Here is an 18,646-nt window from a genome sequence, read left to right as displayed (position 1 = left end):
AGCCAGCTAACTCACTTTCTAAGTCTTACTTTGCGAAAATTTTCTCGGTATCGCTATTAAGACAATTTTAGGGAAGACCTCGTAGCTAATTGTGCAGTACAGTCACTAAATGAAGCCTAAATACCTAAATAGCGACCTTCTGACACTGCAGGCAACTATCAAACCAGTTGACCCTCAAACTGAGGAAGAGCGATTGCAGTATCTGTTGGCCAGTGAACGAAAGAAAATGAGGTATTGTTTTGTTTTGCCTTAGAGGTATCTTATCGTATGTCTTTAAAAGGGGAATATGCAGAGGTCCATTGTATTTTGCGGCAATACTTAATACTAATAAAAACATGAAAACATATACTTTGGGTCGTTCATATTCTGATATTGGATTGATGTATACAAATTTTGTTATTTACTGTTTCATTACTTGGATCCTATTTGAAATGAAATATCATTTTGAGTCGTTAGGGACCATTTCCTAGACAGTTAAAAATTTATTTTGAATTTATGCAATTTAGGGAGGGGAGATGATTATAACATTCGGGCACTTTTAATTGAACTTGCAGAAGACACATAGACCTTAAATTACATTAATCCCTAAAAATTCCGAACAGTAAAATTCTCTGATAAATCAACTGTCTGAGAATTGTATCGTCCGAATATTTCATTGGCAATATCCTATAAAGAAACTTTGAGAACAGGCTTTATATAGAGACCAAATTTTCTTCCCAAGATTAAAGTCCGAAATCAAACAGGGGATTAATGTAGTCTACACGCTCGCCATCTTAAAACTATGCAAATTAGATGTGAAATATAAAATTTGCCTTGTCAACATCGATTTTTGTATTGGTTTTTAAGTTCAGTAGTTTTTAAAGAATGAGTAAGGAGCAATGGTAATAGAGTTGTATAAATGGAGTGTCAAACTGATAAACTGAGATGGCCAAACTGCAGTAAGAAACCAAAATACCTAATAAATATTAAGTAAAATTTAATAAGGTAGATTTTTTTTGTACAGTGATTGATGTGATGATTTTATGGTAAAGAATTATCAACAATTTATCTAAAGTTATCTCACAGACCACACATAATTCGTTTTAAAGGCTCACTTCTGTTTTCATACAGGCTTGATTACAAAAACACACTTCAAGAAATGAAGCGAAACAATTTCGATGAATTGTGTAAGTAAAATGTTATCAAAAGTTCTTTCCTTCCTTGCACAGCGACAGGATCTCTGATTGGTCAAGTGCCCCTTAGAACATTGGTAGCATGTTGCTATCTTTACTGTATTGAAAGTCCACGAAAATGTTCTGTCTCGACGAAAATCTGAAAAGTTGTCCGGAATATTCTTCGACAAAGTTTATCCGTCGAAAAGCATCTGACGAAATTTTTTGTTGTTAATGTAGAATATAGATCTGTTTTTCCTTTTGCTGTTCAGTAGACAAAGAGACTATCCTACATACTTTTTGACTGTAAACGACAACGTCGATTATTAGGCTCGCTTGTTTTTTGTAGAGAATAGCAGACTTGAGTTCTGTAGTAACTGTATTTTACTTAAAAATCAGCATCAAGACTTAAAATGGAATGTTTTTTATCACGTCATCAATAAGAAATTTTTGTAAAATCTCACGCATGACGTGTATGATGTGAAAATGGAATGACATGCTCCTTAGTTTGGCACATTGCATGAATTTTCAACTTGTCCAATGATCTCGCCATTTGGGCGTAACTATAGGCATCTGTTATTGTCCGAGCAACTTTTAAATGACATGAACATGTATCACTTAAGATGGAGTGCTGCAACTTTTGAATGAAGTAATAAACACTGGTGGTACCTTAATTCCGGTCAACTACCTTATCCCTATACGACTTGCCCGATACGTTTTCTGCGTAGCTGGAAAGTGCAAATGCTAGCCACAAAGAAAAACTAAAAGCTGCTGATTCATCATTGCTCTTTTTAGAGTTTTGTAATTGTCATCTTAGTTAACATTTCTGTTTCCTAGCACATGCTGTAAATGAAAAAGGTTGAATAAATAGATAGCCTCTCTTTATTCATATTTTTGTATGATAATGAAATTCACATAGATCAAATCATCTTCAAAAGAAAGCATTTGGCTGCAATTCGTTGTTTTAATCGTTTCACATGTGATCAATAATTTAAACCCACTGTTGCTTTCTTGTTGCGACGCACTGTTGTGTTTGACGAGAATATCCTTTCAAGAAACTTAGTTGTGACTATGCATTATGGCGAAACATTTGTCATAGACTCCTTTACATTGAAGTTAACATAGAAATGGGATTATTGCTGTGTCTGTCATTGTAGCACCGTGTCATCATATGCATATTCCCAGTACTCTTGATGTTAGTTGCAGTTGAGTTATCCAAAACAGGTTTTTCTTCTGTTTCTACAAAGATGCTTTGTTTCCTTCAGAAGCTCTGTTGATTTTTGATAAAAAAAGAGGCTTGTAAACATTCTAGATCTACAAGTGCAACTTGTTAGTCTTAAGACATGACTTGGTAGGTCGTAGTGTGAAATAAATCTATATTTAGAGCTTGGTACCTGATCATGTCAACATCTCACCTTTGGAGGTATTTTTAAACCTAGCAAATTGGAGAATACACCGATGAAGGTTTCCCTTCTGCTCTTATTGCAAAATCATTTTCTTTAGCTCTTTCTGAATACAAAACTAGCGTATAACTTTGCTTGCTGTTTAAAAAGTCTTCGATGTCGTAAAGAACAAGACTGTTTAGTGCATTCTAAACGACTTAAAACCATTCATCCTATACACTAAATACAAATGCAACTTTATGTTTATCTCAAATCACTCCCCAAGCAGTGATTTTATTATTTTTGTTTGTGCGCTGTTAAAACAACATTAGAGCAACACGCCTGTTTCTGTATAATTAACTGAGTGAGTACAGACAGTTTAGGGTAGCAATAGCAGTGTGATGCGATTATTTGATGCCAGATGCAAATATTCCACGGCCTATCAGCTGTAAATAAGTTTCATATCCAAGTTTCAACTGTGCTTTTTCGCTGTTGTAATTGTGAGATTGTTCTGCTTCTAAATCATCCTCAAATCATCAATAGAGCAAGGTCAGCATGACCCGTCTTATTTCTTTTAGACTTTCTCGCATCACAAGGAAACAAGGATTCTGTTGTTTCACCCTCCTCCACAGTCTGCGAAAGTGTTGAAATTGTTCTTCCTCAACATGCAAATCACCACCAAACTACTTTTGGAGGTCAGGTAAGAAGCTTCTTGTCTAATGAATGGTGAGCAGAACTCTCTAAAGATTTGCTTTCAGTGATCTCAGAAACTAATTCTGAAATTAAAGGATTGTTTGAAATAGCAACCACTGTCCTCTTTTATTATTTTGTCAATAGAAAAGCGAGAAGTTTAAGTTCATTACTGCTTTGCTGAAATTTTTTATTGGACGGTGGTGTAAAGGTTTAAATCAAAGCAACTGCATGCCAGGCTTGAGTTGTCCAGGTTTAAGTTCTATGTCGCCCCTAGGAGAGAGGGGAATGAAATCCAAGCTTCAAAGGGTTATGACCCATGAAAATTTCATTTGTTTTACGATGTTATTCTTGAAATAACATTTTATCAAATGGCAACTAAAATAGCAAGTTTGCAGCTGTGGTATCCTTAGACCCTTGGGGGGGGGGGGGGGTCACCTCTACAGCAAAACGTGCACCTGTTCAAATGGAAAGCAATTACACTACGTCAGATTTCGCTTAGAAAAACATTTTTGTGCATGGCAAAGAATATATCAATGTACTAATATGGTTTAGGCTCTGATTTGATTATTTTACAATACGCAATAAAAGGAGGCGCATCGTGCATAAGCCGCCCAAGGGCTCGTCGTTGCTCCCGGATTGGCCTGAAAGGGATGGATTGAAATTATCATTGTGTTGAAGTTATCATTGTGTGAGACTGATTAAAGGTTGCCAAAGAAAAAGTTAGCAAATGGACAAAAATGCTTTTCTTTCCGGGAAGCTAAACTGTGGAATAGCCTTCCTGCTGAGTCCAAGACGGCATCCTCCCTGGGTGGTTACAAAATCAATACAGGGTAGACTAGTTCCTTCTATATTGTATAATACCATGTAATTGTAAATAGGTTTTTAATATTATGGTTTTTTATTTTCTAGTATTTTACTTGTATATTGTAATTAGCTTTTATTGGAGGGCCCCTTGAAAAACAACTCCCGTTGAAGGGCAACCCTCCTTAAACAAATCAAATATTAAAATATATGAAATATGCGAATCTTTGAGGTAGTTAATGCTTTGAAATGAATAGTTCCTTGATTAAGGCCCCGTTTACACGACATCAGGACCAGATCGGATCCACAAGTATCCGGATACTTTTGGATCCGATCCCTAAAATGACAATGCGTTTAGACGGGATCCGATCCAGAACCATTTGCATTTACACGGGAACGGGCCCAGATGAAGTCAACAGGTTACGCGCATGCGCTTTTCGAAAAGTGGCGCTCATATGACGTTTGCAGAACTTCGTGCGTGATCAAAACATAGTTCAACCTGAACATGGAGAAAGGTAGCGCTAAAAAGGGTCAGTTTTCATGGACTGAAGAAGAAACTGCGCTACTTTTAAAAGTAGTATTGGACTACAAACTGCAAAGCTTGCAGGTGGACAGGATTGGGAAAATATGAGGACAAAGTACGACGACATATCGTCAAAATTTCAAAATAATTCTTCAACACAGTAGTCTGTCAACTTGATTTTCGGTTTTCTGGCGCCAAAAAGCTACGGACTACATATTCAAAATACCTTAAATTGAAAAATCTGTCTCACTTTCGACAAATAAAGTAGACGGATCCGATCTGGACCAGATCCATCTGTTTGCACGGGATCCGGTCCAGATCAGATCCACGCGGGATCACCTCTGAAAGCGATCCCAAAAGTGTTCGGATAGCGGATCGAAAAGTATACGGATCCACCAGTTCCCGTGTCAACGCAAGGCCTACCCGTAACCGATTCGGATCGGATCCACTCTCGTGTAAACGGGGTCCAAATCTTCTTATTGGTGCTAGAAATGTCTCTAGTTGATTCATTAATCTCCCTCCCTTGATCAGCTAAACCCAAAAGGGAATCCAAGCTCAAAACAAAATTGTCGCTTCTTTCCCTTAATGATTCCAGAGACCTGTGTTCCCATTTGAATCATAACAATCTCCCTTAAGTAAACATTCCAACGTTAGATTAAGGTGGTGAAAAAGATTTTTCTAATCAGCTCAGTCGCTAGACACATTTGTGAACATTGAGCACTTCATTATTGTATCTCTTTCCTTTTTATTCTATAAAAACTAGCTGATGGCGTGGATGGAAGCAAATGCAACGATTTCGGCAAGGTACGCCATGCAAATTTTGCATAAGACTCACAAACATGCACACTTTTGTACATGAATCGTACACAGGGATGTATTGGCAAAGACGTAAGGGTTGTCTGACAACACTCTTTGCATATTTTTGACACGAAGCGGAATTTTGCTTATATTCTACTTAAATGCAAAGCTTGACTGCTGATACCTTCTCGATGCTTAACCATAACAAGCAGAAGTAATGAAAATATAACACAAGTCGTTATCTTATATCCTTACCAGTTTCCATCATTTTAATCAAATTCATTGGTCCTTTAAATAGAATTAAATAGAATTGACCCTCTGTAAATTCAAGTACCTGGGCGTTTTAATCTTTAAACGTGTTCTTCTTAATCTAAATCTATTAAGGTACTCAATCTTTAGTCTTTAAAGGTATCTGTGTTCTGCCCCAAGCGAGCATCTTCTCATCATACGCTCCCTTGGTAATTCTGTTTTTGATAAGCTCCCTACAATATTTTTCATTTGCAAACCCTTCAAACTTACTGATTTTGTGTCGCGCCGCTTACGGTATCGATGCTTGTCTTACTGTGATTCTAGTAGATTAAGCATGAAAAAATATATTCCTTATTTCTCTTTTATGATGTTTTTATAAAAAATGTGTAACATATTATGTAGCTTGCTTTTGGCACCTGTTTTGTTGGTGTTGCATGTTTTTGCTAAACACAACGATGTTTGTTAAGAAAGTGGCTTGGAAGGGAAATAGCTAGGCAGGCTTCTGTCCTGCCTGCTCGAACCTGTTATGCTTCTATAGCACATACATAGCATAACAGTTGAAGTTATGCTACCAATTTCAGTAGGTCAAAAGTGCTCAAATAAACAAACGTAGCTGCGAGCTTCGATTTCATTATCGCACTTGCTGAGATAATTTACTCAGGATTTTGATGTAGGTCTTTTAACAGTTTCCTATTTTAAAAGAAATTGCACCATTGACCTCCAAGAGAAACCCAATTCTTCTTCGATAATATTTACTGGAATTTTCACACTTCCACCTGCAATGCCAATCTAATTTGAATATATCGCTGTCAAATTGCCTGAATCTTCTCAAAGACGTTTACCAATTGTTTCATGTCTCGGCTTCACTGCATATCATTGGCTTAATGAGTATTTTAACCTTGCATTTCATTCGTAAGACGAAATCTAGCGTGGCTTTTACTCTCTAACAAACTTTTTTGCTGCGAAAAAATTACGACCTCCTTTTGTTGAAATGGGTTTTGAATTTTAAGATAATGACGATTCTTTGTTGGTTTCCATGTTTTTGAAGATAGTTTTTGTTCTTCTTCAAACTAAATGTTTTTTATCAAAGCTTTGTAAAGAACAATTTGTTGTTCATGTTTAGCTTAATCTAGCTATTTTTATTGTTGCTTTTGACTTGAAAACCTGTTGCAGCGACCCCTTATTACATCTCTTAGGTTACTGTTATGATTCAATGCTTGTCACTTGAGAAATTTTAAGCATGGCAATTTATACGTTCTCAAATGTGTGTCTAACAGTAAATTTTTAGTAGATCTTAACAAGAAATCAGGCCATTGTTACCCTTTTACTCTGCGCCCCAGTTACCCTTAACGCTACCTTTAGCCTTTGCCAAGCGCTTACACGTTACAACATTTGATCAAATAATTATGTGTTTTAGGCGACTTTGCCACATTCAACCTCTTCTTGTTGCCGTTGACGAAGTTTTCTTCAGAGCACCGTCGAAAGTTGGTGACCGGGTTGTTATTACTTCAATAGTGAATAATACCTTCTCTAAGAGGTAGTTCACTGTTTTTTTCTATTATTTTTATTTTCGTCTTTCTGTTTACAGAGTCAATGAAACAATGTATTTAGTTAATTAGTTTTAGTTTAAAGAGAAGAATTTAAATGGCAGAAACAGTGAAAACATCACGCATGAACCATGGCGAGAATTCAGCACAGCATTGACATGAAAAGTCACATGTGAAGGATCACAAATTATCATCTAGTTAGTTAAACAACTGGTTTTTATGGAAAGTTTAGTTTGCCATCCTGTTCGTTCACGCTTTTTGTATTTTTGTAACTGCTTCTGAATTATGAAATTTGTGACATTTTCCAAACATTCTAGAAAATTGCTCATAAATATAGCAGAGGTTAGGGCGCAGTAAAGTTTTGTAAAGCTATTTTGTCATGGTCTGTGAGAGGTGGTTGCTACAAGTTTGTGTGAAAATGGAATAGAGTATTGATGTTTCAATGATTTTGTAACCTGTCTTCTTTCCTTTAACTGAAATCAACAAACTTGATCCAACCCCTTTCTTCTTAGCCTGTCCTTCCCTTTCCCGTGTAAGGGCTTTGCTATGCGCCCCAGGCATCTACCTTGCATTATCAAGTTGAAAGACCTAGGCAATGGTACATGGTACGCTCAGGGCCGTCGCGTGATGGATATGGCACCCCCTCCCTCGTGAAAAATTCCGTTCCGGACGTTCCGGAGTACGGACGAGGATTTTTCTGTCATCTAAAGGTGCTTAGTCGGCAAATTTTCAAACTTGTCGGCAAAAAAAAGATGGCTCACCCATTTTGTCGGCAAATGGGACGTGGAAATCTACCTTTGAGCAAATGTAGATGGAATTAAATTTCATGGCAAACGTATCTTCTCCTTAGCTGTATTCGTCAGCAAATGTTGAAATTGCAAATGACTATAAACCAATGTGAATAAACCTGCCTTTTTCCAGCTTGGAAGTTGGTGTGCGTGTGGATGCTTATGCTGTTGGTGGGGCAACTCGTCATATTGAAAGTGCTTACTTTACGTTTATTGCTCCTGATGAAAAGGGAAACCCGTCCACGCTGCCGTCTCTTAGGCCAGCGAATGAGGTAAGTGTTTCAGATCATTCTGCTAACTATCGTATTTGGCAATATTTTAAAACAAGGAAAGGTGTACTCTCGCTTGAAGGTGCCAGCATCGGTTTGAAATTAAAGGGCTTGAAGTCGCCCTTTCCCCGTAGAGAAATGCATGGTTCGGTATTCATTATTCACTACTAACACCTGATGTTTTTTTGTGAATCGACTTTGGTAGCCTGAAAAAAACTTTTTATCCCTTCCAAATCTGCTGTTGGCACATCCGATTATTGAACAGAACATTGCCATTGTGATTTATTTAACTGTGGCCTAGCTGTTTCTTCTAGGCTTCAAACTTCTGATCTGAAAGGCCATTAGAAGACTGTACTTAAAAGTTTTTAAAAAAACTTTTGTCAATATAGGAAGGCAAAGTAAAAACGTAGGCAATATACAAATGCAAACAACTGTTTCAAAATCCGTATGACATGAATAACGCGTTACTATGTGTATCCCAATGAGGTAAACCGAGGTTGTGATCCATCATGGCGGCAATGAATTTGTCACGTGACAGATAGGAATGTACGGTATGATGTTGCGTATGTTGTTTGCTGTATATAGTCACATGATAAAGAATATCAGCTTTAGCCAACCTAGCGGCCAAACAATTCATGCATTGAACATAATTCCTTTCTACCAATCTGTTGGGAAGCGTTAAGGAATAAGCTTGCATATCTTGTTTTATTTCATAATGGCCCCTGCCTCTTTATGAAGATGTCTACCGGTATTTGATTACTGCTTTGTAAAATTACATAATAAATTGCTGTAATACAAGATAGCTTTATGAACAAGTTAAACAACAAGCTTCCGATCAAGGCCTCAAATTCTACAAAAATTTGATATTAAAATTTATACAACAAAGGGTTCAGTATTTTTTTTATTATTTAGCCTTTTTCTGCTGTCTTAAGAAAAATCTGGCCGAAATTTTTTTCCACTTTCCTCTACTGATTCTTCGGGTAACTTTTCGCCAATTCTTACTCTCTATGCTGTAATATCCGCCACTTCTAATGTTCATATCATAAACCCTAAGAATTGCCTACAGTCCGATAAATTGTTTATTTTCTTGAGCGACTTTTCCTCAAAAGAACAAAACCCAGGTTTTCAGAGTTTCAATTAATTTGCCTACATCTTGGCTCGTTGACAAGGTGTAAAGCAATTTTAGAGTTTTGGGTATATACACTGCTAGATATAAAATAATATATATTGACCAAGTTAAATGTTTCTTGAATGATTTTTATTCACCTTGCCAAATCCCTAGTTCAGGTCAAGGCTTGTTAGAATCATTGCAAAAAGCAGCCAGATCACGTGGTTCGCAAATTTTAGGGGACTGAAATATGCCACGTTTTCTGATTTTATGGAGTTTCATCGATATTCATTTTTGAGTTGGTAACCTGGTTTATCGCATCCCCTAACCGTAACAGGCACTTTAATCGGAAAGTTTGTTTTTTTAATTTAATGAATGGTTGAAAATTTTGAATGTTTCAAGACTACCTTACCAGTTTATGGTTTTTTTATTTTGAAAATGTTATCATTGCTATTTAAAATTAAAGGGCAACTGTTTCTAACAGAGTCAGTAGTAATGAATGTTAGAAAAAATTATTTCTTTGAATGTAATGAATATACTGTTCTTAGTTCTCGATGCCGAATAGGCAGAGTAGTGGAGTAACGCAGTTTAGAGAGCCTAAGTTCAATAACCAAGGCGCCCCAAGCTATCCATTGTTTTAAGACTACTTTCAAGTTCAGCTTCCTTTTCAGAAGTTCTTTAACTGAAGCATAGTCAATAGCTAACAACTCAGCTTTGTCCTACTTAATCACAAACATTATCATTTAAACATCTTGTTGTTGTGTTTGACATGCTGTAAACCTTGGGTGGGATCCTTTTACAGTCCGTAAACAAGGGCCCATCACAGTTTTTGCAAGGGGACCGTTCAAATCTACTCACCAAGGCGTAGTTTATAATCACGTTAAATTCCTCTGTCATACTCGGGGCAATGGCTTTGGAAATGATTTTCATTCGAAAATTCGATTTCAACATCTTATAGATTTTTTGTATTTGAATTTTCATAGCTTGCAATTTCCTTGCTACGCTTTCCCACCATAAGAGTGAAGCATTCAATGCGCTTAGTAAATTGAAGAGTATCAAAATATCAAATATGGTGCTGTTTGAAAACTGAATATTGCGAAGCTCGGAAATTGGTTAACAGCCGTCCGACCATATATAAGCCAGTTGGTCAGACATCATGGTCAACATCAGTGCTTCGTCTGGGTCAAGTTTTTGTTTGCAGGGGTTTCTCCCAAAGAAGAGCACATTTAGCTCGATCCCCTTTGAATCTTTTGATGCGACCGTTCGCGGATCATGTTGGCGTCTTGCAAAGTCTGACGCAGCGGAAGGTATTACACGCCGAGTTCATACTAATTGCCTTGTTTGTCTCTAAATTCATGATCTTGTTTGTCGCTCTTAATTCTATCATCAATTTTGTCAAATCTTTTTAGTAATTAAGCGCCATTTCTTGGGTATTAGCATTGTCTTGGGGCAGGTAACATGCTAAAGAAGCAAGGAATTATACCTAATGGTATTCTATTCAGTTTGCCCGCTTAGATCGGATGAGTATAAAACTAGACAATAAGATAAGCGTTAAGTCTTTTTTAGAAGCGTTTGGTCACAAAAACAGAACTACTCACATTATCTACACACATTCCGTTTTAGGAGGATAAATTCTCTTATATTAGATTCTCAGTTAAAAAGAGTTTCTTGCTGTATTTTTAGCAGCAAAAACTAGATAGATATCAGGGAGCCTAAAAATCTCTTGCTCGTCATTGTCTTATCCCAGCTCTCTTCTTTGTCTACTATAACTACACTGGAAAATTTGAACTTCTTTATGAGAACATCTTAATCAGTTTGCTAGTTTTACTTCCTTACCAATGCTATATTATTATCAGGACTACCAACCCAACGAATCTCATTTTTTTCACAACACAAAACTGCAAACATTCGTTTTAATTATCTCCAAAAATTAAGGAAAAGAACCCTCCAGCAGTGTAGCCAAGACGAACCTGTTTGTTGCTTCTTTAGTGACGCTGTCATTCTGTGCTTTTTGCTCGAATGCAATGCACTGCTAATGAGAACAAATATTTCTTTTTGAGAAGAAAGAAATTGCAATTTTACGAGCGAATGCTGGATAGCTAAGCAGCTCCTTTTGCAGCTTCTTACATTGACAGAAAACATTTTTTTAACACAAAACACGCTTATATGATAAGTATCACGAATTATAACTACGTAACATATACATTGGCAAATTGAATGTTTCAAAAGTGATTTGATCACCGAAAAACAGATTAACCATGATATCCAGAGCGTTAATGAATAAAAATGTGATGTATTCTTTGCAGAGCCAAATGCTTTTCTTCTTGATAAATCTGATTTGTTTTTGTTTTTAATGTTATTTTGTTTTGATTTTTCTTGGACGTAATATATGCTTGGCTCCACACAGCAACTTTCCCTTCTCTGGTCTTAGATTAGGGGGGGGGGGGGGGTTCTGTACTCTATATATTCTGTAATCATCTATCCAAAATAGTGAAACTTCATCGAAACAACGCCATCTTCCTACTCAGGTTGATGACCTCATCACTAAGGTCACTTCATGTAAATTTTTTATATTTAATTTGTCTTAATTAGAGATCCTCAATTAACTTATATTTCCTCTACGAGGCGTGAAGATCTTATAGTGATGTTTGAAACACTTTGTGAGTGCATCACATTTCAATTGTGGTTGGTCCTAGTTGGGTGTGCCCGCTTCAAGCACAGAGCTGGTTTGTTTATAGTTTCCTCTTCATAACGAGTATATTGGAGTTGCATTCCCCTAAATGACACTTGCACAACATTGTTTATCAAATTCTATTTATTCAGATTGCTTAAATGCCTCGCTAGTGTGTCAGACTAATTTATTTGCCAATCTAGATGTAATCATCAATTTCTAAAGTCAATCTTTAGGAAGCAATTTTAATATACGTTCTGCCATATTATTTGTATCGTACTGAATAGGAAAAGAAACGTGATATCGCACTCCCATAGCGTTGTCATTCTATCAGATTGTCTATAAAAATTCAAGGAAACACTAATCACGGAAATCTTCCCAGTAAGCAGAAGTTCTATTTGGAAGGTTTATTCTAACGCAACTTTGGATAGTTTACTCCTATGTTGTAGCAGTTATTCTTGACTGGGATCCGTTTTTGTTCATTTTCTAGGTGTTTTATCTTGTATGATGTCATTTCTGATTTGGTTAGCTTGGTGTTTCATTACCCTCAAGCTAGTTTTATCTATTTTGATAGTTATTAATATCTTCTTTGAACCAGACTGTTTATAAAAATAAGACGAAATAAGCAAGGATTTTCTGAAAGGGGCATTTTCCGGCGTTCTAAAGGGCGTGGCCTCAAAAAATTTGGGCACACCCATTTCAGATTTCAGCCTCTCCACATTTAGACTTGTGTGCGGTCCCTGGCTCTACCTTCCTCGAAGAGGAAGGCACAGTTTTGGCTGGATGTGGTATTCCGAGTTTTTTGTCTTAAGACATGGTGTACTGGTACACTTTATACCTAAAAATTTTAAACGGTAACGTGGACGCCAGTGATTTCTACAAAGGTCACTTTTCCACTTATAAAGCTTCGTACGTATCAGCTGTACCTTAAAAGCCATCAGCCTATATTTAATATTCTCGCACTGAAAGGAGATTGTACTTCTTCTTAGTAGAGCTTGTAACCTGTTTGACAGATGACTGATAAAGGTTTCTAATCTAAGGTTTTTAGGTGAATCGTTATTTTCTGAAAAAGTATCGTGTCTATAATTTTGAAAACCTTAACTATTTTTCCTTTTCCATTTTGTGAATTATTTCAGCAATTTACTTCGTTTACACAAATGATTTCCAAAAATCTGATGATCTCGACGGGTGAAAAAAATTTTCTTGATCTCCATTGAAATATCCAGAAACAACTGCTTAATGCCCACGTCAATTGTTTACACCGCTCTACATACAAATAAAATCAACATTGATAATGATCCAAGATATTGAATTTTATATCTCTTATCAGTTTGAAGTCGGATCATCGGTGAAAGCATTGCTGCTACTTCTTGATTTAACTCTTTCGCCGCGATAGTAAATTGTGTTGCTTTCTTTTTCAAGGTCAGTTGCGGCAGATTGAAAAGCAGTGTATGTAGATAACACCCTATGTGACACTTAGATAACACCCTATACAAATCATAACCATTTAGACCCCTAATAACCTTAGAACGCACAGTGTTGAAGAAGTTGCAAATTTCATTTCATTGGCTGTGTCCAGGGCGAGGGTACTGGACAACCTTTGTGTATGGAGATGTGCCCACACTACTGCGAATTGTCGTGGTCGTTGTAAACGAAATAGGATGTATACAACTCTCTTTGAAATTCAAATTTTATTCAAAGAAGTTTTCCTGCCCGTTTCATGGGTTTCATCTAAACTAGGAAACGCGAAAAACAAATTGAAGAAAGTGATCACGCGAGAAGTGCAATGATTGTTTCGAAAAGAAGATACCGAGTTGCATTCTAGCCCATCTATTATTGTGTATGAAACGGATCACAAACGTTTGATAACGTACCTAAGGAGATATAAAGGATCTGATCGTATTTTCTTGACTCAAAAGGGTGAGAAGTAGTGGTACGGCGAATTTCATCCCATTTCACAAGCGTATATTTCAACAAAACTGTCAGATATGGAGAATTTTTAAAAAGTTTGTCACGCGGAAAATTTAATTTATCCTTATGTTTCAACGAGAACCTTTTAAAAAGTTTTAATCGAAAGTTGACAATATATTGCGGCACATACTTGTGCCCAATAGAAGTTTCTACATAAAACGTATATTTATCAGAGAAGAAAATTTGAGCAAATCCAACCCAGAGTTCTGCAACAATTTTAAAGGCCTATTTGTGGTTTTTTTGTTGCTTATTGTTTTTTGTTTTTTTTTCGATTTTTGTTGTTTCATGATCACTGTTGACGATATTTGGGCCATGTTTTCCATTACTATATTTTTGCATGTCTCTGTTTCGGATCATTCCGTTTCCGTATTTCGTTGAACCGTCCCACTACATCAGCCCACCCCGTTTTCGTCAAACGAAAACTAAGGTGTTACCTTTTACCTCCTTTTCGTCCGTTTTTACATTATTCGTTCAGACTCTCTTTGAAACTGAGGTCCAGCTATGGAGTCAACATCCTGATCCCAAATAAAGACTGGATCGAGCTTATCTAGCCCAGCGTTGATTCCACATTGCAGCGTCCGCAGCGTCCATGTTAAGACCTCGCCATGTTGCTTGGGACTAGAAAGCAATCATGTTGGTCTTAGTTCAACTTTATTTTTCATAGCAAAATTCAAAATAACCGTTGAAACAAAAACTTGCAGCATTCGTAACTGACTTGAAAAATTTTTGCCCTTGGGGGGGGGGATGGGAGCACACATCCCCCCAGTTCTCGGCAGGATTCGTCTAAATCCGATGTGAAAATGTTGGGGGAGGGGAAATATTTTGGCAACGTACTTTTTTTGATGTCATACCTTGATTTTTAAGCTGCCTTTACATTGCCAGCAGTTAGTTATGGGCGTTCCTTTCAAGTAAAATTGGATTTTGTTGTTTATAAAAAGGCGTTTTCTAGTGCTAAAAGTCGGGACCTAATTTTTTTTGTTCTGTTCCCCCTCCCCCCAGAGCGTAGTGGCTGGCGCCGCCATGGGCCATGGCAGCCACTTTAGGCGCGAGAGATCACTTTCTCGTGCTGATGTAAGAGAACAATAGGATGTTCGATCCAGTCTTTTTTATAGATCAGTGGTCAATACCTCTATATCTAAATTATTATATCTATATTTGTATAATGGCTTTGCAAAGTTTTTAGTTGCTCAGTGGCAAATAGAGCAGCTGTGCAACACCACACCACCCCCCCCCCCCCCATAGGCATCACTGCAGACCTACGAATCAACGATATACAGCCTGTTTCTCTCAAAATTTCTCTTGCGTTGAATCCCATAACAAGCTTTGGGATAGACAGTACGCCTCGCTTTATGTTCTTATCAATTGGGTACAATGCGTTGTTTCGCATAAGCTAATGTTTCCTTCCGTATTCGCTAGCTTGAGAAATTAGCGACTGATCCTGAATAACACCTTACGTTAACAATGTGCTAAATCTTATCAAGGCTTTAAAACGAAAACAAACAGTTTTATCCTTATCCTTTTTGTACCATCTTTTATTCTCCGGGACCCAATCCGTCTGGATAATTACCCTCAACCTTTATTCTCTAAATAGTTTTTCAAATACAAACCTACCCGTGTTTAGTTGTTTTTTAAGCTTTTGGGAAACACATTGGTCTATCTGCTCATCCTTATTATGTTCTGTGCGCCTTTGGGTCAGCTTGTTAATTCATCACTTATACTTTCCCATGATCTGTGATGACCAATACTGAAGGCGATTGCCTCTTTGTTTGGGCTTTACCCGATTTCTAATTTCAAATACGTTCCATAGACAAATTTCTTGAACTAAATGTCACCCATTTTCTATCCAGGCACGACGAGAGGCGGAGTAGGGGCAGATTGCTCCAGGCCCCTAGTTGAGAAGGGCCCTAAAAAGTTATAGCAAAGTTTCTGAAAATAACAGCAACGATAACAATCACAGTTTTAATGACGTCATCTCGGTCCCAGGAAATCTCTCGGTGGCCCTGCTTCTGTCAGACACGTCCTACAAAAGGTGGAAGTTTTTGTCCTGTAAGCTATAATTTTGTTTTGAAAAAAGGTAACAGTTGAAGAGTCCTAGAAAATATGCTTTCAGATTCTCTGTGATACTGATAACGATATTTGACCCCCTGCCCCTATTCTTTTCTTTTTTGTATTACAAAAGTGCTACGAGATTGTGTAAATGTAAACCTGAGGCAAATAGTGCGCCATTTTATCACTTTTTATATTTTGTCGAATCCCGATTTTGAATTCCACAAGTGCTCTGCAACATTACAAGAGACTTTTACATACACAAGGAATTTCCTGCTTAAATCTCATTCCTCCTTGTTTTGTTTTTTTCATTATTATTATATGGCATAAATGAGCATATCCACTATAGGTGTGGCTCTTCAGCTCTAAAGATTGAATCTATTTTACAACGTAAAGCAATGACTTGAAACAAAAGGAATATTACAAAGTCAAATTCAGTAAGTTGGAGGGTTTTCATTGGTTTCAGTGTGCCAATTAACATTTGAAATATTATCGTGCCGAAAAACGAAGATGATCATATAAAAATTAAAAGGAAAACAGCCAAATAAACCATTTTTTAATGTTCTATTTATGCCACCACCAAGTTTGCCGTGTAAACACCAAAAATGCCGAATCTGCCGAGTAAAGAACGGGTTCATAAATCTTGGGGTGTCAAACCACCACCCCCACCACCCAGAGGAACAACCCCTGCCTGACCCCCCTAACACTACATCCCTTTTCCCGAACTAAGTTATTGATGCTAAACACAGATTGCTATGCATCGCCTGTTTGGGAACTTGCATTTCTCTTCCGTGATTTCGTGACATACTAGGTTAAACCATTTGTTATAATATCAGTGCCATCCTCCTAATTCCCTTAATCTTCAACTTGCTTCAATCCTAAAGCGTCGGTTTCACTCATTGACTTGCGTCACATGATCTTCTGATAACGCGAAAGGGAAATTTTGCGAAGTTATCAAGCTACAGTACTGTTCTCTTTGCATCTTGTTGCGCTGCGGATGGATTTAATACTGTGTTTCTCGCTGCTAGTCAAGCTGAAACACACGCTTTTCGTTACTTAATTATTAAATAGATTTGGTACTGAGAAATTATCTTTGTTGCTTAAATTTTCAGAAAATCATTTATAGGGGTTATTGAGATTTGATTTTGCAGTGCCTGCTACTAGCAAGATCATGATTATATTAAAGGCATGTGACACAGGATCAGATGATTTATTGAAATGTGTCATCTGATCCTAGCTTCAAGGTTCTTTGGTATAAAGTCATTTATGAAGGTTTTCTTCCTCATAATATGACCGGAAGACAAACATAAAAAATCTTAAAAAGCAACTAATCTGATGCATTGGTTAATGAGTGAGAATCGTATGAGACCAGCATCAGCGCATCATAATTCTTCTTCCTTGTCGAATTTACTAATTATTTGGATTTTGGATGATGTGCTGAAACCTATCTTCACATGGTTGGGGTAAAGCTATGCCAGCCTGTTCGTTCTTCTTCAGCCATGGAACACTACAAACCTCGTGACAACCGTGACAAATAACCCTGTTTGATTATCAAGTAAATCACACTATTGAAATAAAGCAACAATTGAAACACTTTCAGTCGCAAGCAAATCAAGACGCATCCGTTATCATTGTGAATATTTCAATAAACATCATTTCAGTTAACGATACAGCGTGGTTGTGATTTCAGATTTCGAAATACTCCCAGCTGTCATGCTATCAAATTAGTGTATCAAGAAACAGTGCAGTTTTAGTATTGACAAAAATTGTTCTTGCAAGTTCCTTTTAACCGTGGGTTGATAGCCATTACTAAAGAAATAGACCAATTCAAATAGAAAGTCATTTTCGCCTTTTTTTTAATTTGGTCAAGTTCTAAACTTAGGAAACAGCAGGCTTCAAATTGTTGCTTTTATATCACTTAATGCAAATCTTTTTGACATGTCAACTTCTTTCAGCTGAAGCTGCGAACTTGTTGGCGTAAAATCAAAAACAAACACAAACTGTTGTTGTTTCAAACACAAATCCTGTATTTAGCAAGACAAACAAATTAGCTGCTTGCGAATAATCAGTCTGTTTTCAAAATCTGAATAAAATTGTGTTTGTTCGCTGTAGTTGGTTTCATATTCGTGTTATTGGCAGTGTTCTATTGCCCAGTTTTTACCACAACCTACTTGCATAGGCAGGGGTTTGTGAGCATCCCTGTTGCAACTGGTCAATTTGTTTTTTTAATGTTGAATAACCATTGAATTATTGATGTTGTGCGATTGCTTTGTTTTGTGAAGCTTCTTGCAAACACGTTTAATTAATAATCAGACGAGGTAATAAGGCTCTTAACACCTTCATGAACTAATGAATGGCATCATGTGAAACTTATTTGGTATTGATTCGCACCAATAGACGCACACGGAAGATTTTTTTTCCCACCCATGAAAATACTGGTTAGGTTTAATTTTTCCCATAACTAATCCGAAAATTCCATAGCATTATCACGAAGAGTAAAATATCATGTCTCTTTAGAAACCAAGACTCCAGACCAGTTTTAACAATTCAATCAAAGCAAACTATTTTTCATAATAACTAGCTGGTGACTGGCCCATTTCGATATACAACTGGGAATATATATCTCCATGCTTAGAGTTTTCCATCTAT

At 37.0% G+C, this 18,646-nt stretch overlaps 1 protein-coding gene across 3 annotated transcripts in view; it reads left to right on the top strand.

Annotated features, from left to right (window-relative positions):
- Positions 1 to 18,646, top strand: part of LOC135686704 (acyl-coenzyme A thioesterase 11) — a 93,557-nt gene that overhangs the window by 31,508 nt on the left and 43,403 nt on the right. For all 3 annotated transcript variants that reach the window (XM_089108989.1, XM_065202996.2, XM_065202997.2), the window contains 6 exons: positions 152 to 231; positions 1,111 to 1,166; positions 3,112 to 3,233; positions 5,314 to 5,354; positions 7,015 to 7,134; positions 8,066 to 8,204. In XM_089108989.1, coding sequence (XP_088965115.1) covers positions 152 to 231; positions 1,111 to 1,166; positions 3,112 to 3,233; positions 5,314 to 5,354; positions 7,015 to 7,134; positions 8,066 to 8,204 — 558 coding nt within the window. The remainder of the gene's footprint in view (positions 1 to 151; positions 232 to 1,110; positions 1,167 to 3,111; positions 3,234 to 5,313; positions 5,355 to 7,014; positions 7,135 to 8,065; positions 8,205 to 18,646) is intronic.

The sequence above is a fragment of the Rhopilema esculentum genome, chromosome 6, assembly GCF_057945365.1.
Source record: "Rhopilema esculentum isolate cy_ngs chromosome 6, ASM5794536v1, whole genome shotgun sequence".
NCBI classification, from domain to species: Eukaryota; Metazoa; Cnidaria; class Scyphozoa; order Rhizostomeae; family Rhizostomatidae; genus Rhopilema; species Rhopilema esculentum.
This window is presented reverse-complemented; position numbering and strand designations above follow the sequence as displayed.